Source organism: Atractosteus spatula, chromosome 17, assembly GCF_055471065.1.
Source record: "Atractosteus spatula isolate fAtrSpa1 chromosome 17, fAtrSpa1.hap1, whole genome shotgun sequence".
Lineage (NCBI taxonomy): Eukaryota > Metazoa > Chordata > Actinopteri > Semionotiformes > Lepisosteidae > Atractosteus > Atractosteus spatula.
The window spans coordinates 11,789,659-11,816,793 of NC_142722.1; the positions used below are offsets into that span (position 1 = coordinate 11,789,659).

At 39.3% G+C, this 27,135-nt stretch overlaps 2 protein-coding genes and 1 long non-coding RNA gene across 5 annotated transcripts in view; 1 reads left to right on the plus strand and 2 right to left on the minus strand.

Moving 5' to 3' along the window:
- LOC148819130 (serine/threonine-protein kinase ULK1-like) overlaps positions 1-15,809 on the minus strand; it is a 43,043-nt gene extending 27,234 nt beyond the window's left edge. For all 3 annotated transcript variants that reach the window (XM_088935727.1, XM_088935729.1, XM_088935726.1), the window contains exons 1-6: positions 15,161-15,809; positions 14,359-14,451; positions 14,226-14,267; positions 7,296-7,328; positions 6,057-6,093; positions 1,281-1,454 (exon numbers count right to left, since the gene is read on the minus strand). In XM_088935727.1, the coding sequence (XP_088791853.1) occupies positions 1,281-1,454; positions 6,057-6,093; positions 7,296-7,328; positions 14,226-14,267; positions 14,359-14,451; positions 15,161-15,250 (469 nt within the window). In that variant the 5' untranslated portion in view covers positions 15,251-15,809. The remainder of the gene's footprint in view (positions 1-1,280; positions 1,455-6,056; positions 6,094-7,295; positions 7,329-14,225; positions 14,268-14,358; positions 14,452-15,160) is intronic.
- Positions 15,810-16,353: 544 nt separating this feature from the next.
- On the plus strand, positions 16,354-24,691 carry LOC148819131 (uncharacterized). Its single transcript, XR_016094351.1, has 4 exons — positions 16,354-16,455; positions 18,923-18,975; positions 24,148-24,305; positions 24,558-24,691. It is a non-coding gene; the product is annotated as an uncharacterized LOC148819131 (long non-coding RNA).
- The window catches only part of mmp17a (matrix metallopeptidase 17a), a 59,409-nt gene continuing 55,058 nt past the window's right edge, over positions 22,785-27,135 (minus strand). The window contains exons 9-10 of the mRNA XM_088935906.1: positions 26,513-26,770; positions 22,785-25,047 (exon numbers count right to left, since the gene is read on the minus strand). Of these exons, the coding sequence (XP_088792032.1) occupies positions 24,725-25,047; positions 26,513-26,770 (581 nt within the window). The 3' untranslated portion in view covers positions 22,785-24,724. The remainder of the gene's footprint in view (positions 25,048-26,512; positions 26,771-27,135) is intronic.

The window sequence follows — 27,135 nt, forward strand, 5'->3', positions numbered from 1 at the left end:
TTTTCTACAGGGGTTCAGTTTAAACAGTTTAAAGAAAACTTTTTTTCATAATCACAGTTTTAATTAAAACTGCTTTGGTCTCTATAGATAGCATCTTTAGGTAGTGTACATTCTTCAAAAGAATCAGCATATTTTTGAGCCACGAACTTCATGAGGTGTCCTTTCCCAAGCCTCAATTTTAATCCTCAAAAGTTTCAAATTACCCATTGCATTTGTTGAGTGAGCTTCTGTTTCAATGAACTGTGTGCACTTTAGTTAACTTAAACCTCCAAGTTTAAGTTTAAGTTGTTTTATCCATATTCACTCTCTGACGATCTTCACTTTATATATCTCAATGTACTTTGCATTTCAGATAATTCTGAGCTTCACCTGCACAAAATTGAGAACTGTACTACAGTAATTATAAAAGAACACAGAACCATCATTCCAATTTGTGCCTCGCTTTCAAACAACATGTCTGCAACTGCAGTTTTCTTCCCTCTTACTGGACCTTGTCCTAAAACAGTAACGCACTCCACAGTTTTATATTTATAGAACACTATCGAGTCACGTTTTAATTTCTTTGTGCATGGCATCTTTGAAATCCAGGAGGATTACTGTGTCAGTGTGCCCTTGTTTTTAAATATGATGAGTCTGCTGCTGAAAAACAAGTACAAGGTGTACAGAAACAAAACCAATTATTCATGCAGCCACTGCAAAAAAAATAGATTTGTAAGCCACTTACAGTATAAATATATTGCTACTGCTAGTATTGTATTATGTTTTTTAAAAGAATAAAAGCCTTAGGCTCAGTGTGCCTGTCTTGTTGAATTACTACTACAGAGTCCGCCAACAGGGAAAATAGGGAATATTTTTAACTGATTTATTTCGATATGCATCTGAACTTCTGTATTCAGTATCGTGTTACAACGAAGTGATGCAGACTTGCCTGAGCTTTGATTTTAAGCTTTGAAAATGTGTTGATAAAACTGCACACCTGAACGTAAAAATGTATTTGTGCAAAAACAATCTGTAACCAAAAGAGCGAAAATGAATGGAATTTTTTTTACAAGGAAGCTGTTAAAACCTTTAGAGAGAACATAAGATTTAATCCTTAAAATCACAGATTCTCATTTCTGGTCCCCAAAAAGCTCCAGCCTTGCTGGGATTACTATGCCATTCTAGACAATGAAGTCAAGAGTGTCTTCGGATCAGGTAGACTCTGCAGCCCTCCAGGAAAGCACACTCATTCACAGGCCTCAAGCACACTCTGAGACTGTGAGCACACACGGAAAGCACACCTATCTTGATGCGGGTGTTGTTGGGGTTGGACTTCCGCCCCCCCGTGTGCGAGAGCAGGATGTTCTGGGGTTTCAGATCTCGGTGGATGATTCCTTTGGCCTTCAGGACCTTCATGGCGCCCGCGATCTGCTGCAGGAACAGGCGGATTGTGTCCTCGCTCAGGGTCCCCTTGGCTGTTAGCAGGAAGGAAAGAACAACAACACAAAAAGCTGTCAGCTCCTTAGGCTACGAATGAAGAATCATTCAGTCAAGACGGCGTGACTGGTCTGCTGAATGGTATCCGATGAGTTAGCCTCTCATGTCTTCCCCGTTTCCTAGTCATTGGCACTTTCTTAACTGCAGTATTCATTATTCATTATTATTAGTTTACCACCTACTACACACATACACCTGTGTACCTCTAGTACTCATATCAGCCTTTTAACAGAAGATCATGCATAGCGAGACAAAACTACAGCTGTTTTAGATTTGCACTAATATTACGTACTTTGCACTCCACTACTTTATGCAAAATACGAGTGGCCCCGTACCGCCGAGGGAGGGGTTGAGTTTAATTGGCCAGGGCTCTCTCGGCTCACAGCCGCAAGCGCAAGTCCTGCAACTCCCCAGACACATGCAGGCTTGCAGCAAAATCAGCGAGTAACTGGCCAGCGTTTCGGTCAGTGCCCCTCCGCCAGAAAATCCCTGGCTTGAGCGATGGGCAGGCCAGAAGAGCCCGCCCGCACTTCCGGATTCTCCACATGCGGGCACAAGGGTCACTGCTGTGAGTCAAGATGCCAAGATGCAGCTGGCAATCGCAGACTTGGTGGGAGCATAACTAGTGACAACAAGTCTAGGTTCATTGAAAGATAGTCCTTTCGGTTCAGTATAAATAAAATCAGAGCAGTCTGTTCAAGGCCTCTGAATTTAGTTTGAACAATAGTAATTGCTTTGTATACCCTAAACAGAGGGCAAACAGGACACTGAACTATTTTTAAAAAGTCCTCAAATATTTGGGGATTGAAAACGCAACAAACAGGCACGAGTGGCCAGCAGCCCCTTGCATTTGTAAATATTACGCTCAGTGAAAGCATAACTTCTCAATTCCACAAACACAGTGGATCTAAGGTCAACTACAGAAAAGAAGTCCATGTTACACACCACCTAAAGTTTTCTAAATAAAATGGTGTACACAAACTTTTTCATGGAATAATAAAAGTTGTGTCACCTGGACTGTCTCCCTGACATTTCTTGGAAGAAACCCCCAGCGTGAAGCTATGCATCTCACCCTGGCTGTCTCTAGAACAGTTCTCCCTTTCCTCTCTTTCGTAAGATAGAAATGTTATCCCTGTTGTTTATTTACAGCACTTGGAGTACCCTGATTACTTCCAGGGAAACACTGACCGGAGTTTAATATAGAACATGCGTGCTTTAACCAGATGGAATAGTGCCCAACTGAAGCAGGATGGGAAACTGTAGGACAGAGCAGCTCAAATCCAGTCCTCCATGGCCAGGTGGCCTTCTCTTGAAAATGAAACTGAGGAACACTGTTGCAAGTTATAAAAAATAAGACTGCAGAAAAAAAGCACAGATTAACATGCAAGATTCTGCGTGCAAACTGGATGCATTAGGCTCAAAATCCTTTTTTAATCCCCGTTATTGTGTGATGCGCCTAGATTGCAAGCAGTAACCAGCTTCACCATCATGCGATCCTTCTTTAAATTGTGAATGAGGTCATTGAACTGTTCTTTGTTGTTAAACCAGGCCCAATGCAGCAATAGTGACCACTCATACACACTGGCAGCCGTGACTTTTTAAATCATATCATATTGTATCTATTGTATGCCTTAATACAGGGGAGTGAGCAACTTCAATTGAAGCCCAGATTCCTATGGCTTATACATTTGTTTTTTTTCCCCCAATTAGCCATTCATTAAGCTGATTTAATTTATCATTTTTTAACTGGAGGACCTGGCGCCCATCAAAGACTGCAGTTATCCATTTCTGGACAAGGAGAGATTTAAAGGAATATATGTTCAAACACTTGTAAGTGCTTTATATGTTCAACCAAGACTTGTAAGTGCTTATTTGCTATTAAAAACTGAAACCGAGAAGTATGTTTTATTGACTGACTGGCATTTTATTGTTTGTGATTTTTCTTTTATGGCTTCATATCATACAGTTAATAACGTTCGAGATGCTTTCCCCAAAAAATCCCATAAGTTTTAAAACTGACAACCATTTTGAATGAATGCTTTAATATCCCATATTTACAGTGGACAAATAGCAAACTATAAAACAAAAGGCATTAACATAACAGCGATAGGCTATGTCCTTGCCCTAATGCAGACATTTGCTGTGTCAGAGGCAAAGGCTAACAAACCTTTTGCAGGTGCTCTATATTTAGTATACAGATTCATAAAGCCAAACAGTGTTGCAAATGTTTACGAAATCAAAATAACCTGCTCCACCCTTTCCTTCCATTTTTGTCGGGAGCAGTATATCCATGAGGCTCCAAGCTTCCCGAGCTTCAACCCAAAATTAACCTCTTCAACTCCACCACGTTTGTTTCATTTGTCAAAAAAAAATCCTAGGTCTCCAAGAACTGTATCACAGGGCAGGACACCACCTCATATATGAGAAACCTGCACTTTGCAGTTCTGCGAAGAACTTCTTTAAAAAGACTTCGTATGCTATTACACATTCAGCGCGACATTTTTATTGAACATGCCAGTTATTAGTAACCTAAGATAACTGAATGCAGGAAGGATCAAAGTGTGGCAAAGTAGTTATTTTAGGACAGATGTTAAATGTAAGCTGACAAGCCCAATACCATTAGGTCGCTGAGAATGCATAAGGGGATGTGGTTTCAATTAAAACCACAAAGACACTTCATTCTCCCACTCACACACACCGAACGTGTGCTCCCTAGTGACCTGAGGATATGTTTCAAGGAATTCAATTCAGAAAAAAGAAAAGTGTATTTTAATGAAATAAATTCCTCGGGCACAATAAATCATTTTAAGAAAGCAGTTTTTGATTCTGCTTTGCCAGCAACACAAGGGCGGTAGCCTCTGTTCAGAGGAAATGTGTGCGTCTTTGACCAGGAAGGAAAAACAAGAGGCTTGGCTTCAGGCTCAGCAGCTTCACTCTCTTCCTGGCTGAGGCAGGTGTCCGTCTCCTCCGTTGTCAACCACAGACCAGGAAAGGCAGCCATCATTACAGAACTGAGTCACAGAACAGCCTCAAAGAGATACACAGAATCCAACAAAAGCAAACTTGGGAACAGGGGATCCGAAGTTCACATAGTGCTTTCCAGGGAGAAGACAGACTTCAGTTATAGATTCAGGATCAGTTGATCAGTGGACCAAGTGAAGCCTCTGTAAAGCTAAACAAATGTTGACCCCACAGTGAATCTTGCAGCATACTCTGAAGGTGTTAGCCTCACAAACATCCCAGTTACATAAATGTTCCTTCAACAACTGTGCTGGAAAAAGCTTTGAGGTTATATCATGTGTTGTGCGGTGTCTGTGCTTACGCTGCATAGGTTAGTCTGTGGTGATACACTGTTTTTGTGGTCTTTTTATGTCATGTTTACCCCACTTTCTTAGAAAAAACAAATCCCTCCTACTGTTTTCACATGAAAAAAGTGAAAAGGAAGTTAAAGAAAGAAAAATAAACTAGTTTTCCATGCTATTGGGTTTATACCGCACACAAAACAACATACAATTTAAAAATCAAAAGGCTCACAGCCACAGTGGCCAAACAATGTTTTCCCAGCTCCAGATACTTAGACATCTACATATAACAGCAAGATTTTCCCTTTGCGGTCCCAAGCAGCGTACTAATGAAACAAAGTCCTTTTCTGCTCTAAGGGCAGCCTCAAACCTCTTAGAGACTTAGCAACAATGGCCACTTTTCCTCTGCAAAGCCTTGGCAAATTTAAATGCTCTTGGACAGTAATGTTTGGACCTCTCTCAATGCTAACTTGGCTCTTGTTAAGCGATTTTCTTGCTGGTTGTGACTGGCAAGAATCTAGATGATGCAATGCCAAGAAACCTGGGTTATTATTCAGCTTGCATGACTAATGTGTCAAAACCTTACTCACTCTTTTTCTGCTGCCCTGGCTGGTCTTACCTTAGCTCTTTATCCATTTATTACAATGTCCATTATCGTTTCAAGAAAAGGACACGAAAGACAGTGCACACCATCCCAGACAGAAAACCAGAACAAAAAAATGAATTCTTGCGATGCTTGTGATCACTTTTGAATCACTCAAATTAAACAGGCTTTTAATTAAACCAGAGGTGTCAAAGTACAGAACCTTCCTGGTTCTGCCAGCTCTAAGATGTGGAAAAAATAATGTGACCATTTATGCAACTAATTATTTTGGTCAAATAGTGACTCTATGGGACTAGATTTTGACATTTTACAAATAATCTAACCAACAAATGACTTCATATGGTGATCCTTTAGGTCAAAAGGGAGTTTTTTAGAATGTAATTTCCAGGTGAAAAAAGGGAAACTAGGACATCTCGAAAAAATGTTTACACTATTAAGACTCCTTTGTAATCACATTGTTACTGTTCTTGTCAAGTTCAAAACAAACCCTTCCTGATAATATATATTTTTCACACAAAAAAAAAGATGGATTTTCAAGGACATTACACTTCAGATTGAAGAAAGGAAGTGGAGGGGACGATTTGAAAGTAAACAGTTAAAACAAGAACCTCTCCACTGCAGAGCACTCAGGGTTTCGAGATGTTTGAAGTGAAACATGAAAACCGTAAACTTACAGTGGAGGTAATCAGCAAGGTCTCCCCCATTGCAGTACTAGAAAAACCAAGATAAAACAGAAGAAGGTTAAATCCCTACGTAGCAGACAGCTCAGCTGAATAATTCATCAAACATGGAGGGGGAACATGTCAGAGAAACAGCTGGGAATCCATCACTACCTGAAATTCGTAACACACAAACATCAGACTTCACAGTCTCAGATTGTTTTCCTGTGCTTCTTGTCATGTTTAATTCCATAATAGCACATCTTAGAAAGGCAATAATTAATGATTTATATCACAAGGCGAGCACCTTGTTTCTCAGTTTTCTTCTGCTACTTTATTTCAGGGAAGGTTTACCTTTAGTCTTTTATAACTACAACTGCCTTATAACATGGAAAAAGCATTAAATTGGTACCACTGGTACTAATAAAAGTAAATCGTATCCAAACATCTCTCTGGAAGAACATGCTGCTTTTGAAGAACACTGCTACTTGCATCACGGTTTTGTTAAATCCTACTTGTTGTACATTTTCTGTTTTTACTGCATGTAATCAAGCATGGGAAACATGAGATCTAGACAAACAGTTGCCCTTCCCCCACCCCATTACACCTTGACTGAATCAAGTACTTGGATCAGTCAAATTGCCCGTTTCAACTTGATCTTAATCACTAAAAAACTTGCAACAACCTGGCCCTTCAAGGACCGCCGCCCATACCTGGCTCATATTGTACTACAAATGATAGCATAATTTTCCAAATTTATTCACTAGGCCTGCAGAAATAGCTTATGATTCAAAATTTCCAAAGCTAAGCAATAGCCAGACCATGTTCTGAGTGTGGGAGATGGACACAGGTGCTCCCCCACAACTGTTGGTGAGAAAACCTTCAGATGAGATGAATTTCTCTTGTAATGTTACCCTGAACTACAATACAAACTAAGTGAAAGTGCCTCATTATCTGGATAGGGCAATTTAATGCTTTTATCAAACAGTTACACAGGTTTGTAAGTGTTCCATATCTCTTGTGCATTTGTTCTGTATGTGGCATTATAGGTTTCTTAGAACTGTGCATGCTCTTTGATTCATTGCTCTACCCAGACCAAATAGGCAGCTCCCTTGTTAAATACAGTCATCTAAACACTCACTTTGGCCTAATTCACATCAAATGCAAACCAGTCTTTTGTCTCAAATCAGAAATCTACACTCTGGTAATAAGGAAAACGCTGTAACAAAATCGACAGCACGGCAACTAACTTACCTCCATGACCAGATAAACACAGCTAGCCATTTCCTGAAAACAGAAACAAAGAAAATGGGACGTAAGTCAGTTTTAATTCAGAAGCCAGAATTATCCTTAGACTTCGCTCACACATCCTCCCAGTACTCAATCAGCTAACCTGTCTATTCATATAGAAACTGTGGTCTTTAGACCTCCACCCAGCCCTCCCCCCATTTTCTTTCATGTTGCCCATTGTACCCCCTTCGCCTCAAATTTCCGCTCTTGGGCCTGAAATGTCATGATTTGTTTCCTATTTTTGTTTTTACTTTACAGCATGAAATGAATGGCTCCTCATTCCCCCTCACAGCTCCCCACTTGAAGCGTTATTATAGCCTTGTGTTCTAAAGGGTTCATTTGACATCCACTCTGAAAAGAAACAAGACTTTCCTAAACCTTTACAGATTAGATTTTGATTCAAAATGTATTTGTGTGCTTATGTAGAGGCTGTCTATGATGTTCCAGAAGTGAATGCGTTACCCTTGCTCGCTCTTGCTAGCGGATTATATGTAATACTTCCAGTTGCTTAGTACTGAAACTGTGCAATTATATAAAGGCTGTTATAAAGCTGGTGCCATGAACACACTTGCCAGCAATATGATATCCATAATTGAGGCTGACAATACCAAGAAAAAAAAAACGTGATGTTGAACAGAACAAAGGAAAGTCAAAACACATTTCAAGGAGATCAGTACCTTATTGTTTCAGATAAGCATACTTCACTTGTCTTGTAGAATAATGTTATGAAAGGATGGATCAGCGAGGGTTTCTACCTTTTATCAGCTTTGAAAACAAAAATCAACATACCAACAATATTCCAGAGTTACAGTTCGGATAACCAGCAAAGCACCTCATGGTGATGGTACTGCGAACTGCAGCTACTGCAGTACAGAGTTCAGGCCAGGCCATTGGAGTGTCAGCTGTAAGACTTTTGTTTTACAGTTTTGTTTGTCTCAGAAAAGGACTGGTGATGAACCTATAAAATGAATGGCTCACTATTCCACAGAGCCCAAAGATTTCTTGTGCATTCAAAATAATTGGGAACAGGGGAAAAAAAAAACAAATAATTAAATACTGTATGTTTCACTGGCACAATTTCAAACCAACCCAAAATTCTCTTCTTCTACAAAGCATAACCTCTAATGACCTCCAAATGTAAATCCAGGAATCCATCTAGTATGCGATTACATGCTAGATGTTTGTACTATATCATATACACACAATAAATGCATTTTTCCTCTAGGAAAAATGTTCCTATTTATTTCACAAAGTAATGATCGCTTCAGCTTCATCAAATGGAAACCAAAACTGTCAATGGGGATCCAGGCTGGAGAAAAGTGAAATAGGTCGTGTATTAAACATGTCAGATAAAGTTCACTGGATACAACTAGATCTGTTTTATTAAAATGTTCCCTTAGGAGACTTCCTCTGACAAACCATTCTTGATTGCAGAAATTTACCACATAAAAGTTGCAAAAAATTACAACTGTAATAAAAGTACAAAAAGAATCAATAACTCTTTATTGAAATCCCCATCTACCTTTTTAAACCGCTCTAATTTCTCCATCAGTAGAAAGACATTTCAAGAAGACCAGAAAGTAATGTGTGCTATTCTGCCCATTTTGCGTTTGTACTTTTTTCATAATAATAACTGCAACAAATTTACAGTGAGATTTTATCGACTATACATGACTTAAATTGATTACGCAATTATCATTCATCATCAACTGGATGTCTACTGCTAAAGTCACAGGCTTGTAACGTGTGACCAATGCTGAAAGCTGTACATCCGTCATGCATGCCGAGATATTCTGTCCCGATCCTCTCATACAGTCTGGAAAAAACGCTGTCTAATCACTGTATTCTGAGCTCTAGATTCCACAGGTTATCCAAGCTCATCCTTAAAAAAGATCATTGGGGCTCAAGTCTACTGAGTAAGGCATCCATACCTTAACTTTCACAAGGTTACATATGAGAGCTCATCAAGCTCATTTGGAAGCTAGTGATATGTTTCAGTCACCAGAGCCCTGTATCAAACAGGTTGCTAGAAGCCATTTTACTTCAATCAGAACTAAAAAAATCTTCCAGTGGAAATTAAATAAAACATGAGACTGCAGTGCAAAGAAACCATCTTCAAAGAGAGGCTGTAGGAGCGATCACTATTACCCATATGAAAAGACCAGCAAGCATCCAGGTGTACCATTTGGCTCGGAAGAGATGTGCTCATTAGCACCAGCAAAAGAGGTTATTTTGCTTACCTCCTTTTACTGTCCCAATTACAGAAAAGATAATACAATACAACACACTGTTGAACACCAACACCGTGAACACACTGTACGGAAGTACACCAAGTGGAATTTGAAAGAACTTGAGGCTTGTCTTACGAAATATCAAAAGTAAAGCAGTCAATTGTTAAAAATATGAAAACAAACCTCCACAGGAAAAAAAAAACATGGGTAAATCACACACCAATGTTCACAATCATGCTAGTCTGTGGTGGGAAGCAAGCCATGGTTAGCGATTTAAAAAGAATATTTTATAAACATGGAATTGGAGAAATTCTGCTACATACAAGCTGAGCATTCAGAATGTATATTCTACTACATAAAACACACTGAAAAAGTCACAAGGAATGCTTGGGAGGGAAATGAATTATATGAACATAATTCAAGAATCTGTCATCTGAAAAAATATTTTCACAGATACAAAAGGGAATTTGCATATTTCTAAAGTGTTGCTTACGTGAACACGTGCTACTTTTAACAGAGAAGGTGCTTCATACTCTAGATATAAGCTTTTATTGTAGAAGGCATCAATGGCAAAATAACAGTAGATACAGTACAACTCATCTGGTAGTGCACTACTATCAACAGTAAGGATTCAACTTTGACAAATGTTGCGATGAAATAAAACTACAGATGCTTTAGAAGAAAACAGACATTAGGTCTTTCAGGAGTGACCTAAAACTTTCCAAACCCATTGTAAACTCAGGCATCAGTAAAGGAGTTTTAGTTCAAGACCTCCCCCACCATACCCCTCCTGCTATTCTCCTCATCTTTTTTGTATACCTACAAAGAAAAACCTCTAAACCACAATGGGCTGCACACTCATGGTATCCCTTATCACCTAGTAACAGATGACACCTCATGCAAATCAGCCTATCAGTTAGGTTGACTGGCAGTTCCCAGGGCCAGCTGCTGCTGACTAAGGGATTTTTTCCTTTTGCTATTGACTGGATAAGGAGCAGCACAGGCCATCTGTTTTCCATTGTCCTTGTAACCAGGCAGATTTAGTTACTGCTGACTGCCTGGCACAGTTTCGCTTATGGCCTACAACGTAATCTCTTGTCACCCAACCACCAATTTCTAGATGGATCTCCAGGCATGTTAATTAAGAAAGAGGCATCTGAAATTACCAAGCTAGCTCATGATAATGAAAAGGTCTATCTGAAATGTCTTTAAAGCCTTTATAGAAAACCGTGATATTGAGAACATTAATCTGCAACACTTAACACTGTGACCTACTCCTCAGTATCTTTTCCTTAAGGCACAGCTTTCAGCAGGACAAATACTTAAAAGCTGGCTTTCAGCATAATGAAAACGTATAGACATTGTTTAAAACGAATAAAACATTTGAGACACAAGGATAAATCCAATGGCGAGACTGAATTTTGATTATGCATTTTATATTTTCAAAGCAATTTCTAAAAAAAGATTTGCTCAATACATTGAAGACAGGCCATAGAAGCACTGAAGAAACAACAGCAAAAAGGGTAAAAAACATCACCTAACCATTTCTGCTACCATCTCTGCTGATATTAGAAATGGTCACAGTTAGCAGCCAGTAAACTGATACCTGGCCCAAACTTGCATGCTTTGCAGAGCTGAAACACGATCAACTGACCTCCTATGTGTGAAATTGTGCCTATGGTATATTTCTGAAATGTATACTTAAACAGTCAAAATAAGCAGACAGGGCTTTAAAGCCCTCTGTTGAAGGGATTGTCTAAAAATAACTACAAAAAACTTTCACCACACAATTGCAGCCAAACAGACGGTTTCAAAAACTTTTTGTGCTTAACCAACTTGTGGTCATTTAATGTTAAGTGTCTGAACAGGAAATTAACAATTCGTAAAAGATTGTTTCACTATAAAGCCGACGGTGGTGTGAACTTTTAATATTTTAAAAATGCTACACCTTCTGGATTTCAGAATTTATAACAATAATAATAAAATGGTCGTTCATCGACCTTCTTCAATCTAACAGAAAATACTCCAAGCACCAAAAGAAACATTGTTTACGACAAACACTGTCACTCTATAACTTTGTGACTATTGTTTCTGTAGCAGGTGCAGCGACTTTATTGATTCCAAGTGTGATGGTGTGGGCACAATTGTCAACTTTTGCACAGTCGCAATGCACTGTCCACAAACCGAGCACTTGGTCAAGTTTCACTTTAAAATATAACAGAACCGTGGAAAGCTATTGAAAAACAAAGCCATGTGACTGGTTTAATTCTGTCACGGCAGCAGAGAGTGTACCACTTTCCATCACTCCAGTTGCTTAAAGATCAAAGCTTTGACAGTATCGGGCAGGACACAGCACAGTCATGCTTCAGATAAGGAACATTTCCGATACCAAGGAGACACCTGGAGCTCCTGTCTTCTGCAGAATGCTCAGTGGCCATCTGTCATGAACACCTTCAAGTGACTGGCTAGCTCCCGAGTCTAAACATCTTTTGCAACTCCAGCTGCAGTAACCAAGGCAGCATTGCTCAATTCCCTGTGACAAGAACCTTACTGCTTTTCTTCCAGATCTCAAGTAAAAATTCATATTAAACCTACACCTTGAGGTAATAAAGAGCCCATTGAAACAGATTAAATTCTCCTGCTGAAGTTTAACTCTGGCAATGAAAAACTGCCTGGCAGGACAGACGGGCGATTCTCTTGAGGTATCTCTTAAGATGTGCCACTGCTTTGCTTATCTTTCAACAATGCTAGAAGACAGGTATGATAAAATGATCAGTTCAGCTTCATTCAAGGCACAACAAAACAAAGTGTCATTGTTTTAAATGCGATTCCAGCTGAGATGCTGTCACACCCTAAATAATATAATTCAGCACAAAAAACCCACATACTGAACCTTTAGGGTCTTCACGTGAACCTCTGATTCACATTACTGTGTAGCTTTGTACATTAAAATTGAAACCTTTCTGCTGTTTTACCACTTATAAGTAGTGTTGATGTACAGATTTTTAGATATACTGATGAACTTTACTTCTCTCATAAGGCTTGAGCATGGAATTAAAACTCGATCTCACACACTGGAAAGTTTTTCAGCTTCATTGTTTAGCAACACCAGGAACAAAACTTCAATGCACAAACTTAACTGCAAGGAGTAGAGGATTAAGTTTCATATTACACAGTGCACCAGTGCACGGCTACAGCTTTCAATGCACTCCACAACAGTTTTTAAGCTACCCATAAATTATGCAAGACAGCAAGAAAATGCCCTCACACAATCACCTAAATTATGCTAATTTCATGTATATAAATAACCCTAAAGTACTGCTGTATTTCTGAGAGATACAATAGTGATGTGTAATGCAACAAATAGTGTTTCGCTACCTTCACCACATCCCCACCCACTAATCAAATGCAACAATGATGTAACTGCTAAACATGCATAGCATGACTAAAGCAGACAACTTTAGTGCACTTCCTACTTATTAAGGATTGTAGATCCCACACACAACTTTCGGGCATGCAATCCTTCACGCTGCTTCTAAGCTCTACCATTGAGCTACAGCAGAGTGAAAAACACTTAAAAACTGAGCCCTAAAAGTGCAGTGCCAAGGGCTGAAATTCAAAGGATGGACTTTATTATCTATGAACATTTCCTTTTCATATTTTAGGGTAGCATCAGTAAATACAACTATATACAGTATGTAATTACAAAAGTAGAAGCTTCATAACACCCTTTCAAGAATACTGTAGTGCAACATCCTTTTTGTACTAACAATGCTTCTTTCATATTTCTCAAACCGTCTGAAACGGTCTGGTGTGTTGTTTGAAAAGCCTTATTTCAAAACCTTTGAAACCGTTTTATTAAAGCTGCCAGGAAATTGTGGCCTCAGTCTTTTTGGAACGCTACAGCGGAAAGATTAACATCACAAAAACAACCTTGAAACGAACTACACCATTTTTTTTTCAAGTATTAAATAAACAATAGGATAATTGAAGACCCAATGTCAAAATGACAGAATTTTACATTCAAGCCATCCAGCACAGAATCATTCGATTTGACGTGTGTGAAACCACATCGTATCTCTTTAACCAAAACCGACCAACTGCGCTGGACAATGTAGTTTAAAAGCAAGCTCTTCTCCTCAGCTTTTAATGAATAAATTAAAAATAGTTGACTACAACTCCCAGGAACCTCTGTTCCGTTGCCTGGAGCTTCCTCCCACCAACCAATCAGATCTCTGGCACATGGAATGTCAACAGCAGAGCACGTGATCACAGCGTGCCAGAGCAAAACAAAGTTATGGGGGCAGACTGCGTGCACACAGCAGGAAAACCAGATGGCGGTACCTAAATACTGCAAATACGTTCTCTATAATCCTGGGCAGGAAAAGTAATGCTAACTGGATGTAGGTCAAACAGAAGCCGTATAATACATTTCAAAATTACTCAGAAATAACTTTGAAACCAAAAATTAAAAGAGGGAGGCAGGGTGTGGAGGCATTTTGCAGGGTGTGGAGACACCACGCAGTATTATATAGCCCATAAACAAATCATCAAGTTGTAGTTAAAATTAATTTCTTGTGCTTTCTTCCCCTGCACTTCACGCATTCCTAATTCTTATGTTTTGGGTTGTCCTTGGAGAACACGGCTTAAAAATGTGCTTTACCTGGAAGTCGTGCAGTGCAACAATATTTTCATGTTTCAGCTCCTTTAACAAAGAAAAAAAAAGTTGTCAAGACTTTGTCACGGGGCAAATGCAACTGACGTTAAAAGTGGCAATCGTTACGGGATGTTCTTACCTTTAAAATCTTAATCTCTTTTCCCAAAAGAGTCTGGGATTTCGCCAAATTTTTCTTGTTTATGCATTTGACAGCCACTTCCCAGTCATGTTTCTGGGAAAAAATGATATGATAACATGTAAGAAACCTTGGGTATTAATTACGTTTTAAACATTATAATTTTAAATTGCGTCTGTGCCAAGATTATTGCAATGAATTGTACGCTACAAAGAACTACAGTACATGCCCAAACTTGCTCCGTCCGGTGTCCCCTAAATTGATGGGCTTGAGAAACAGGTCACGGAACGCCTTATGCCTTGTAATGGAAAACTAGACAGCACACTTGCATATTACGTTACTAAAATACTTTTATAAATATAATCGCGTTCTTTTTACCTTATTATCAGAACATCAGTACAAATGACATGCCTTTTTGAAATCCCTCACTAAAAACGACACAAGCCCTTTGCCGGGAATAAGATCAAATCTGTCCACACCTTTATCGTTTTAGTTATGGGCAGAGGAGTGCCAACCATTCTCAGTTAACTCTGAAGAGTCGGTGAAATAAATCCTAGTTTTGTGCCTCGTAAAACTATCATTTTTTTTTGTTGTTTTCCCATCAAACTGTCACTATACAGGACTCTTCTAGGCCTCTCCTTAAGGAGGTATTTTTTTAAAGAACTACCTCACCAGGTTGTGCAAACGCCGCGTTATTTCAAAATAAAAAGCACGAATACACCCCCGAAACACGTCCAGGGACACCAGACAGTTTCAAAGGCATGCAACAAACTATCTAGTCCCCTGGAAGTCTGTTTTTTTTTACCTCTTTGTGCCTTCCTTTGAACACCACCGCGAATGCGCCATGTCCAATGAGGTCCTTCCTGTAGAACTCGAATTTCCCCACGCTCTCCATCTCTACCAGCTCTCTGCGCTTCTGACAGCTCGGTGAGGAATGAAATAAAATCAGGATCTTGGGCTCTCTTGCGAGTCGACCCGCTCTTCTCGGCTGTTAAACTCCCGGCAGCTAGAAAGTCGCCCTATTCCTCCCAATGCCATGGGCTGCCTTTCGCTAAAAAAATAACCTTCTTCAGTCATGTTCGCGCTTGAGATCATGAAGGGGGATCTCTCCTTTTTTTTTTAGCGACGATCTTCTGCCATGGCTTTCAACACCATCTTGTTGACGAGACTTCAGAACAGCAGAGAATCCCTAACTCTCGAAGTCCACCTTAAAAACACCAGAACGCTGTGTTTGTATACAAAAGGAAGTCTCAATGTTATCTTCCAGTCGTTAAATAACTTGCATGCAAAAAGATAAAGGCGCTTCTAGCCTGGGTTGTATGTTCCAAAAATCCGTTTGACAGATCTGTTTCCTTTTCTGACAACTGTGTTCGTGAAATCAATTTGTTTTGACAGAAATCGTCTCCAGGACCAAACAAAGACCTCGGTCCAAGCTTTCCTTTATGTGGGTGCCCGTGCGCATGCGCGAGACTTTTTCTACAGCTGATGTCAGAGGAAATACAGTACCTTTAATTACTCATTCATGAGACCGGGGAATTTAAATTATTCACACAATTTTTAATGATCATGGACCTTAAATTGGTACCCGTGCGATGGACATTTAAGTGCACATACAATTAAAGAGAAAATAAGTAGATGACTATTTCAAACTATCTACTTTTAAAATTGTTGTTTCATTATAGAAATACCTTTTCAATGCACAAGGAAATATATTTGACGCATCCTTTAAAGTGTTTGTCACAGGAAAAGCATAGATAAACTAATTAACGGTTCAATGATAATAGCAGAGTACAATACTATAGCCATTTATGATATAAAACTATATCTCCAATATACAAAACGATAATCGTAAATATAATAATAATAACTCTACACTTACTGTATATAGCTTTTCTAGGCACTTCAATCGAAATGCTTCACGGGTAAACGGAACTCCCCTCCAACACCACCTGGATGATGCGACGGCAGCCAAAGTGCGCCAGTACTCTCCCCACACACCAGCTCTCAGTGGGGAGGAGAGCAGAGTGATGAAGCCAGCTCAGAGATGGGGCTTATTAGGAGGCCATGATTGCTGAAGACCAGAGGGGGAAATTTGTCCAGGTAATCCCCCTATTTGTTTTTAGAAACACGCTGGGATTTTAAATGACCACGGAGATTCTGAAACTTAGTTTTACGTCTCAATCGCAGGACAATTTTTACACTATAATGTCCCCGTCACTATACTGGGGGCATTAGGACCCACACAGATCGCAGACCCCCTACTGGTCCCACTGATACCTTTCCAGCAGGACCCTTAGTTTTTCCCAGGAGGTCTGCCATCCAGGTACTGGCCAGACTCACACCTGCTGAGCTTCAGTGGGCTGCCAGCTGTGAGTTGCAGGGTGATATAGCAGCAGCAGGCTATATCACATTTATATGATATATTTGATTTATTATGTTTGATCTTTAAATTTATTTTGACCATGCACGTTTGAATGTATATTATCTAAGAGAGATAATTTTGAAGATAATCAATTGCAGCATTTAATTTTTTATATCAGACCAAATTAATGAATAAACAGCATTCAAAATGTGTTTGAAAACGATTCAAAGCTATCCCCAACAAGAAAACTGAAGCATTATATTGATTAATGTACATACATATTTACCTAAGTAATCTAATATACTTATTTTCTACTTTTATAGCATAAAAATGTTTCATTTAAGGACAGTTAGTCATACTTATGTGAATATGGCTGTTATGTTTTTTCCAGTAGGAAGGTAAATGGATGGAGTAAGGACTTATAAATTCAAATGGGTGTTTCACTTATAAAATGCTTTGTTACTTTTTGAAAAGTCAATCACTATTTGCATTGGACTTTAGTAAAAATGTTACAGTGGTACACACCACTTAATATGTGACCCATGTTAAAGATGTACTGTATTATGATGGAATACCACGAGGGGCTCCTATTCAAATCTTACCATTAACATTTTATGCGCTCCTAGGGTTTCAGGTTTTACAGTTAGCTAGCGATATCAGGAATCTGACTTTAACGTATTTGTATTTTCGCGTTGCAGATATTTATCATCTCACGTTATTTCGATTGCTGACTTATATTTTCCACAGTCTCTGAACAGGGTTTGTAATACCCTATCATTGGCATTACCACCAGTAGGTCGCAAATTTGTAACGCGAGAAACGTGCTACGTCCTTTGAAGGCCACAGTGCCCTCTGCTGGGATGCACGCATAATTAATTTGATTTAGGCAAATGTATTCCTTTTTTTCAGACGGCAGTAGTGTTGTAATTAGATAAGGCATTTCCTGAAAAGCTGAAGTCTTTCTTCATATATCCCGACAGAAGGTGACTGTGCTCACACCAACTCACAGGCTGCATCAAACCTGTCTTCCAAGAGCACATCGATAAAAAATGCAGTGAAGTTGTGGTATACAGCAGAATTTCCCAATCCAGGCCCATATAAGTGCTTTTTTGTTCCAGGCATGCTCTCAGATACACAAACAAACCCTTAATTGACTTATGTGAATAATAGGATTCACTTGAACTGATTGTTTTCGGCTCCTATAAACATGTTGGAGGCTGCCTTTTAATTATTGCATTTCATAAGTAACGTCAAATGCTAAACTTTTGAACTGGAAAAAAAGTAGCACTGATGGCACATATTAGCTCAATTAAGGCTCCAATTAAGTAATTAAGCTCAACTGGAATGAAAACCAGCAGGGGTGTGGGCTCCCTGGACAAGTATTGGAAACCCCCAAATGTACAGGACATGAGTAACCAACATTTTCTGCGAGGATATCTGCTGTGATTGTTGTAAGAAGAGATCAGCTCTTATTTCTTGGATGAAGCATATTCTGTTGTTTCTGAGGACACTCAAAAGTCCCCCCCCCCCCCCCCCAGTATTGGCTCCAAAGCAGTCTCCGTGGTCTCCCTGGTGTTTAGCTGAAAGTGCTCATTATGTAGACGTTTTCCAAGCATTGCAATGGCTGGTTATTGTTTCAGCCTGCTTTAAGACCACATGTCAAGGAAACTGCAGCTGTGTATATAGCCTTTGCTTACTGAAACACAAATAAATTCTCTTGCCTTTGTTTTGATGTTGAAGTGGTTAAATGTGTGAATACCTTGCTTGAAAATATCCTGCAGACACGTGGCTTATATTAGCTACACTGTTTCTCACAGAGTATGAATCACTAAAGTTTGATATGTTGTATCGTCCTGGCCTTAGATTTTCCAAGCATTCATGAAGCAGGTTATGCACGGAGCTTAGTCCATTTCCCTCTGGGAAATGCTACTGCTGCCACTGAGTGGTGGATTTCCACACTGCAAGTAAAGTTTTAGTGTTAAGAAAATCCCAAGCAAGTGTCTATGATACCCTATGCTGAAGAGCCTCCACCATCTGGATTAGCAGATGGGTGGAGAGCTAACCTAAGGAGCAGTATAACACAGTGTGTCTTGTAGGGGCAGTCATGACTAACACAGATGCTGAAGTGAAAGAAGATGGTGAAAGAACTATAAAGATGTCTATGCCAGACTAAGATTACAGTCATTTTTGTCATTTCTTTCACAGGACAGAGAACAACTGGACAAGACCAGTTTGGATACATAATGATCGAAGACCTGGTAAATCAGTTTATTATTCACTTGGTCAAGTTATCATCAAGTGCTGCTATCATCCTTTGTCTATTTATTTCAAGTTACAATGTCAACTTATTGTTAATATTAGGGGCCATAAACTAATACTCCCTCATGCCTCTCATCCACTGCTTCACAACAGCAGAAATCTCTAGTGGGTACTAGAGTGCTTGTAGTAACTTCACCACTCTTTTGGAAGTAACACAGATCAATTCCAGGTGGACGTTAGGTTAAGGAACCTGTAAGTGGTGATTTCAGTAAGTAAGGCTCTCTCGTTTCAAACCCGTGATTAAGGAAAAAAAAGCTGTGTGGAAAAGCCCATGATGTTTCAGGTAAGATTGGGGTCACCCGTGTGTTTGCTACATTTGGGTCACTTGGTCAGAGTTGATTGTAAGGATTTGCCAGGAGATTAGTGGGTGGGTAATGACACCAAATGGCTGCTTCCAAGCTTAAGTGCAGACTTCATCCTGGGTCCTCAAGCAGTGTAAAAAATACAAATAATAATAAAGATGTGGCAGTTTCCAGCCCTTCAATTTTTTGCCCATTTTTAAAGTTTATGAGATTGTGCCTACAGAGACTGTTAGTGAGTTACTGACAGCTCTAGCTGTGCAATGGATTTGTCTAAGAACCTTGTTAACAGCCTGCAACCACAAAAGGAGGCTTAAATGATATTGGCTAGTATGTAAAAGAATCAATGATACAATTTCAGTGTACAGCAATTTCCCATATGTACCTGTCAAGTGTTATGAACATCATCATTGAGCAAGTTTATTTTGCCTGTTTCTTTTCTCGCTAGCCCAGATTAACTTTTCAGAGGGCGTTTTACAGTGTGTGCAATGTAAGGCATTTGTTTTGTGTGAAAAAACAAAGTTTGGGTTTAAGAATGCATATATTAAATACATCAGCACTAGCACAGCATTTATAAATGACAAAAAATGAAATGAGGTGTAGTGTAACAATTGAGGTGCATACTTATCATGAAAGTTATGTTTGTGTATTGAAAAAAGTGTTTCGTTCTGCATATTGAGTACTGCAGAGCATTGTTGACCTGATAAGAATTAGAAAGCAGATTTCCAGATGTAAAAGACATTAACCTTTAACACATAATAAAAAAAACAGACTGAACAGGACAGTGAAGGCAGCCAGCAAAATTATTGGTGCACAACAGCTACAGCTGTCAGACATCTATGTCAAACAAATAGTGCAGAAAGCCAATAAAATCTTTGACTGTCATGATCACAGTAATTCTGAGCTCCTTCCATCTGGGTGTCAATTTAGACATGTCTAGATTCAAGTACAATTGGGCTAAGTTATCCTTTATTCCCACGATTATTAATGGACAATTGATTGTATACTTCAGTAATATACAGTATATATTTGTTTCTCATCATATGTATGTCTATTATTCCTTAATGGGTTCAAGTTGTATTAAATGTGTTGTGTGGTGAGTCTGATGGAAATAAATGGAAAGTGTGGTGAGTTGTGTGGTGATGTCTTTTACCTGCCTGCAAAGCACATGCAGATGTTTTTTGCAGACCCACAACAAAAGGATCAATAGCTCTTTGCGTTTCCCCAGATCTCAGTCTTAACTGCACGTCCTTGTAATTTCCCTGTCTTTCTCAACACACACCAGCCAGGGTGTCTCCTGTCTTGTGCCTAATGCTCGCTGGGATAGGCTTACCCTGAATTACATAAGCAGTTATTGAAAGTGATGTGATGATGTGATATGAAATGCCTTAAGTATGGGACTCAAAACATATTGATACTAATCCAATGTATGAGAGAAATAAATACTATAAAGAATTAAAGATTATTTGTATTCTCTTCAGACTCTTCAGACACAGATTTAAAAGGATATGCTCTTCTATGTTCTACGACTCCATTAAAAGGTGGTTAATTTAATACAAAACCTGAAGACAATGTCTGGCTAAAGTCTCATCTTAATATTTGGCTGTCTTCCAAAGTTAGAAATTTTAACAGGGAGAAACATGAACAGGAAAAACTCTATAAATTCTCTGACATTTGTACTGTTCATTTCTCAATGCCCTGTTCATAACGTGCTTGCAGTAAAGTGATTTTAGATGGTGCACACAGTGAAGAGGCACTCTTCGTGACAAATTTACATAATGAAAAGATGCTAATATAACAGAGCTAGAAAGAAGTCAGACTGTTCCCTATTCATAACTTGGGACACCTCTGTAGATTTGCACCTAAACGCTAAAAATGTTTGATTCCTTACACTCTCCATAAGAATGAAAACCACCTGCAATAACATCCAGACACCATTTAGAGTAAATAGTCCCATCCTTTAAAAATCTAATGCACAGGTCACAAATCAAAAGTTTTTGTGTTCTTAGCTGAAATGTAATCGCGGAAGTACAAACATTTCTTATCAAAAGAAATAAAAGGTCATTTGTTCAAGAAAAAAAGGGTTGATTAAAATATACCAATAATTTATTGAAACAATATAACGAGAAAGAAATGTTGCTTGTTACACATTAGTGGCATCTACAGCCACGTTCCTGCCCATGTGGTTTCCAAACTGGTATTTGTATAGACTCCTGAGGTTTCCTGGAAAATGTTTAATGATATACAGTATTCGAGGAAGAGCTCAGCCCAAACCTTGAACCGAAGCTTCTCTTCACTAACAAAAATAGATATCAGTAGCGTACTAATTCAATTGAACATCATCATAAAAAGGTTTATTGTTTTATCTGTATTTAATGTATTTGCACTTTTCAGGAATAAAATGAGCTCTCCGGCTTTCCATAGATGTTTTCCTTAACGCTGTGCCCCCCCTCTGAGTCTCTCAGGTCTGGATGTTTCAAAAAACGTCCAGCAGAAATAACTTTGCAGGATATTAAACCATCTCTACGTTATATTCAAAAATGTCAAATGGCTTGTGAACGTGCTCTCTGCCTTTATTGACTGCTCTGTGACCCAGGCTAAGATACAGCAGGGACCCTGAGAGTGACTGAGAATCATTGTTCGCCGACAGCTGTGGAAAGCCAGTGTGACTTGAATTCAGACAGGTTCTTATGAGCTACTCACAAGTGAGCAGACACAGTCCTGCCAGTCAGACAGGAATTTCCCAAAGCAGCTGGTTGGAAGAATTAGAGGCAAGAAGCTTTGGGCTACAAAAGATCTGTCCCTCATAAAGCAGAAGACCTTTTAATGAGCACCCATAGGAAATCATTATACCCTCTACAGTACCTTTCAGAACAATTGGCGGAAAACATTATTCATTTCAAAAGGACAGTCATGATGTCATGTTTCTGAAGTGAGGAATTGAGGCTGACAGAGACTGGAAAACAGTCACTTTGGCCAGTTGATATCTCTTCTAGCCTGCTTAGTATTCTGGATTTTCTATTTAGCATTCTGGAGATAAGATGGTCAGGATTCCAGTGTTTCATGGGTGAAGTGGGAGAGGGCTGGAAAAAAATTAAAGACATCAAAACTAATTTTTCTGCAGCCACATGGAAAACAAATTCTTTGAGACTCTGAAACTCAGTCACAACCAGCTGATTTCTATAACTGTATTCTTATAGTTTCTAACAAACTAAAAGAACAAAACACCAGCCAGGTTTGCTGAATTTTGATCCAGGAACAATTTTTCCAGACAAGGTGTCCAAACCCAATGTGATAACCACACTAAAATATGAAAAAGCCCTTGTATAATATATAACTATTTCAGTTTTATAAAAACAAATTTAAATTAACAGTGGAGCACGTTACTGAAAGAGCACAATATTTCTCAGTAAAAAGAGAGAAATAAGATGAGATGTTAAAGAATGTCCCAATTTACCAATATTTGTTGTATATTTAAAGCAACAAAAAACAATTTGCATTGCCATTGGAAATACACACTACTATTTGTTTTCATTTTAATGGAGAACATAAAGGCAAAGCACATTTCCTTGTTGCTGTGCATCAGAAATAAGACCAAGCTGAAACACTTTGTTTATATTTACTCCATCATTTAAAGTAACTCTTTAGATTTCCACTGATGTTTCTTGGGTATGCTTCCAAACTTAACATCCAGACATTTTTCTTCATAATACAATGGATTTTATTTCCATCATTGTGTATGAAAATATTTCATAAATTAGAAAACCACTGGCTTATGATTCCTACATTTCAACCACCACATTATTCTCCTAAAATATATACTGTATAAATATATATATTTATAAACTGTATGTGTTGAATATTTGACACTTTTTGAATTAATATCAGTACAAATTTCCATTCAATTTTAAAGTTCTTCAGTAGTGATACAGGCCTATAACCTTGGGTGAAACTGAACATTGTTTGAAAATGCATATATCCCTTGAACCTATTAACCATTCCCATTCCTTGAATCCCATTTAATTGGTGTTATTTATCAGATTCCTCAAGACTGGATAAGGTTTCAAAGGATATATGCCTATTGACACTACCCAAAGCAGTGCAAGTTCAGAAAAGAAACAAAGTAATTGCCATTCACTTCATTCAGTCCTGTTTGCAAAATGTGATGGCTGTGCATCATCTAGGCAGTGTGAAAAGGGTTTCTATACATTTCCTGTTCATGCCTGATCATTTTCAGTTCAAAAAGCTTTGCTCATTCTTACAACTGAGGGGGGGGGGGGTGCTGCTGAGCATAGCAAAAAAAAAATTCTAATAAAATCTTACAGAATATACTGTAGCGCACACATTGTGCTGTCAGCAGGTATATCTCAATAGTGCACAAAACGAGAACAAGCTGGGACTCTGTTTCAAAAGAAGTGGCGTCGTAAGTCTGTGCAGTCAATTTAGGATAAGTTATATAGCATTTATCCTACATTAGATCCTGCAAAGAAGTATTATGACTTGTAGGATTTTACAAAATAGGAAATGCCAATTTCTTAAAAACCATATCTCTTAATAAACTTAAGAGTCATGGTAACTCAATAAAGGGAGCTTTTCCCCTTACCAACTTGTACAGACATTCATCTTCTGTACTTCAAACAGCAAATCTGCATTTGGTCAATTTTGCTGTGGCTAAATTATGTTTCTTATTATACAATCAGATCTTTGCAGAATCCCTTGAAAACTGAAGACGGTAAAAGGTACAAAAAATAAATCATTCCTTTAGCATTGTGTTTTAAAGCCTGGGCTGCAGTTCATTTTGTTCTTAAACAGATACAGGTCTTGATTCAAGGAAGCGTCCAATCCATCTGTCAGTCACAAGTTCCACAGGAAATACCTGGTGGCATGGGAAGATTCAATGAGCCCCTGGAGAATAGGAAGTGACACATCTGGAAACAAGGGTTTCGAAGATGAGATTTCAGAGATTTCAGGTAGGCCTATAATTTCAGCACTAATAATAATCTTCATCATCATCTAAAATCCCATGTTTTGCTTGTTGTAACAAGTAATCTGACAGGTATTACCGGGCAGTAGTTTGAAGAGGTTTGATTGGGAAGCTGTGCCAGAGTGCAGACTGACAAGAATCAAATAGAGGTGAACTCCACGCTGAAAAGTCAAAAAGAGAAAACAATGTTTCAGCTGTGGAGGGTTCTTCATCGTGTTTTTTTTCTTTTGTTTTTCAGTTCAGCATGGAATTCGCCTCTACTTGCTCCCAGGAGTGCATCGCTGTGAGGCGGACACGATGGGTGAGACCAGCCCCAGCCACCAGTGTCTTCATCTCTTGTCCTTCGGCCCAGACTTCTCTTGTCCTTCGGCCCAGACGGTCGCTCCTGTCCCTCCTGTGCCATTATCATAGCGGCGCGGTCAGCACGACTGCGAGGGTCCATGGCCAGAGGGGGAGGAGCCGCCCGACGCGTGTCCGGGAGAGGGGGCGACGGGGCGCAGCGGCCGAGGTGCAGGAGCAGACCTCGTAGCCGTTCTCCGCGTGACTGACGTGGTGCTGCCCCTGGGAGCGCGTCTCCGTGCTGTTGCCGTCCGCGGCTGGAGAGTCCGACTGCATCTCTCTACATGCCAGCCAGTCCTTGCCGATGGATCGGGGGTATCCCACTTCCACCTCCATATCGCTGCCCTGTACCCGCCAGTACTCCTTCCCTTTGAAGAAGTATGAGGAGCCTGTGGAGGAGGGGAAGCCACCATTACTGTTATTTAACACTGAGTGATGCATTAATGTTATTCACTGCTAACACATACAGCACTGTAACCACTTTATCCAATTACAAGATACAAAATGGCTATTCTATTTGTGGTCTTGTGCATTTTCCTTAGTTCATTTTCATACGAGTAGGACTGCAGTCCTAAAGGTTTAAACAGTGTCAGTCTTGCAAAGAGAACACAGCGGTGTGGAGAGAAAACAAACCGGAAATCAAACACAAGATCCATGCTCCCATCCACATTTGCATTTTTGCAAACCATTCTAGCATATATGATCTATTAATAACATGAAATGACCAAAAAGAGTTTTTTAATTTGATCAACAGTTCAATATCTGAATGATTCAAAACGAAATGCTTTTTACTGATAATTTTTTAACACATACTTTTGGGCAAATATTGGAAGCAAAATAATTTTTAATGCCTCTCAACATATTTCAGGCTTAATCATTAGTATTGATCCTGATTATTATCACTGTATTTTCTGACCCATATTGAAATGTTAACCAGCAAATTTCTCCTTTGAGGTATTTCATAGACTTTATTCATAAAACCTTGCCATAAAGAATGTTTTAATTTTGTCTTTATTGCAAGTCAGGCTCCTCCATAGAAGCAGTAATTACAGATGAAAAGTGCCATGACAATTCACGAAAGTAGTGTCTTAACGTGAGGTGTGTGCCAGAGCAGCTGACAGAGTGCCATTAAATACAAAGCTTCAACAGTCTCAAATTGCTTTCATTGCATTTATATTGAAGTGCAGCGAGACTGAAACAGTCAGGATTCATAAGTCCAATTCGAGCAGCCCACTGCTCAACAACCTCAGGAAGACTAATGCTGCCTCTCTCAATGTTATGTCAAAACTGGGAAATTGTGTTAATTCTTCATCTCCTTAGCTACCTTCATCAAAGGCCAATTAAAAAGGAGTCATTAGATTCACCCTACAGGAAGAAGTGATGTCAATGCAGAGGATAAATACATGCAATTCTGTCTAGTTTCTCAGTTAAGCACATTTGGCCCCTGCTTTGAGCTGGTGCTTTTGCTCCAGGCAAAATTATGACTTTCTGAGACTCTTAACTATTGGAAAAGTTTGGTAAAACTCAGCCATCATTTTGACATCACCTCACTAAAGGGATTGACAGGTACAGAACTGAACAACAGTAAGTAGTGTAAGCTACACATCGCTGCAGAACCCTGCACTTTGCAGCAACAACAAGCATAATCCTTCTGAAACCCCACTTGCTCCAGTTTCTCTTAGTCTCAAAACTCAATGCCTGCTGAGAAAATAATCCCAAATAACAACCACTTCTTTTCACACTAAGGCTACGACTTAAAGGCTTTGCAGCTTCCACAGCCGCCTCCTCCCCATCCCTTTCCTTTTCTGTGATACATACTGTAGATGACAAACTGTTCCGTCATGGGCTACTCACCGTCAGACCACCGCATGGCGTCATCGAGAAGTGTCGGAACTCCTTTCCATAGCATAGTGTCCTTTGGGTACCCCAGGTCCATCCGCCGTAGATGGTCATCATACCTCCAGTAGCGTCTGTCCTTGAAGAAATAGGTCTTGTCATTGTGTGGCCAAACAAAGGCAGCGTCCACTCCTTCAAGGGGCAGGCCGAAGTCACTGGTTAGCCTTGGGTATCCCTCCTCTACATTGTTGTCCTTAAACACCCAGTACTTCTCTCCTGAGGCGAAAGCAAAACAGGGTTGTGAAGTCCTGAGGGAGAGGGAGCACAGTCTGACAACAATAAGCAGATCTACAAGCCAATATTTCATCAGCTCAACTTTAAAAAGAGTGGGACACAAGGAAGAATTTTTTTTTCAAGTACAAAGATACCTTGAAAGCTTTAAAATCTTTTGAATGAATTTGGCTAATGGTTCCACCTACAACAATGTCCACACTACGTGTAATACCAAGTTATACTGCTGGGTTTGCTGGAGTATTCTGGGTAAAGCAACTTGTTCAAGGGCGCAGTAGGACTGTCCCCAGTGGAATCTGATTTCACAACCTTATAGTCAGGCATTGAGTCCTAAACGCTGCTCCACACAT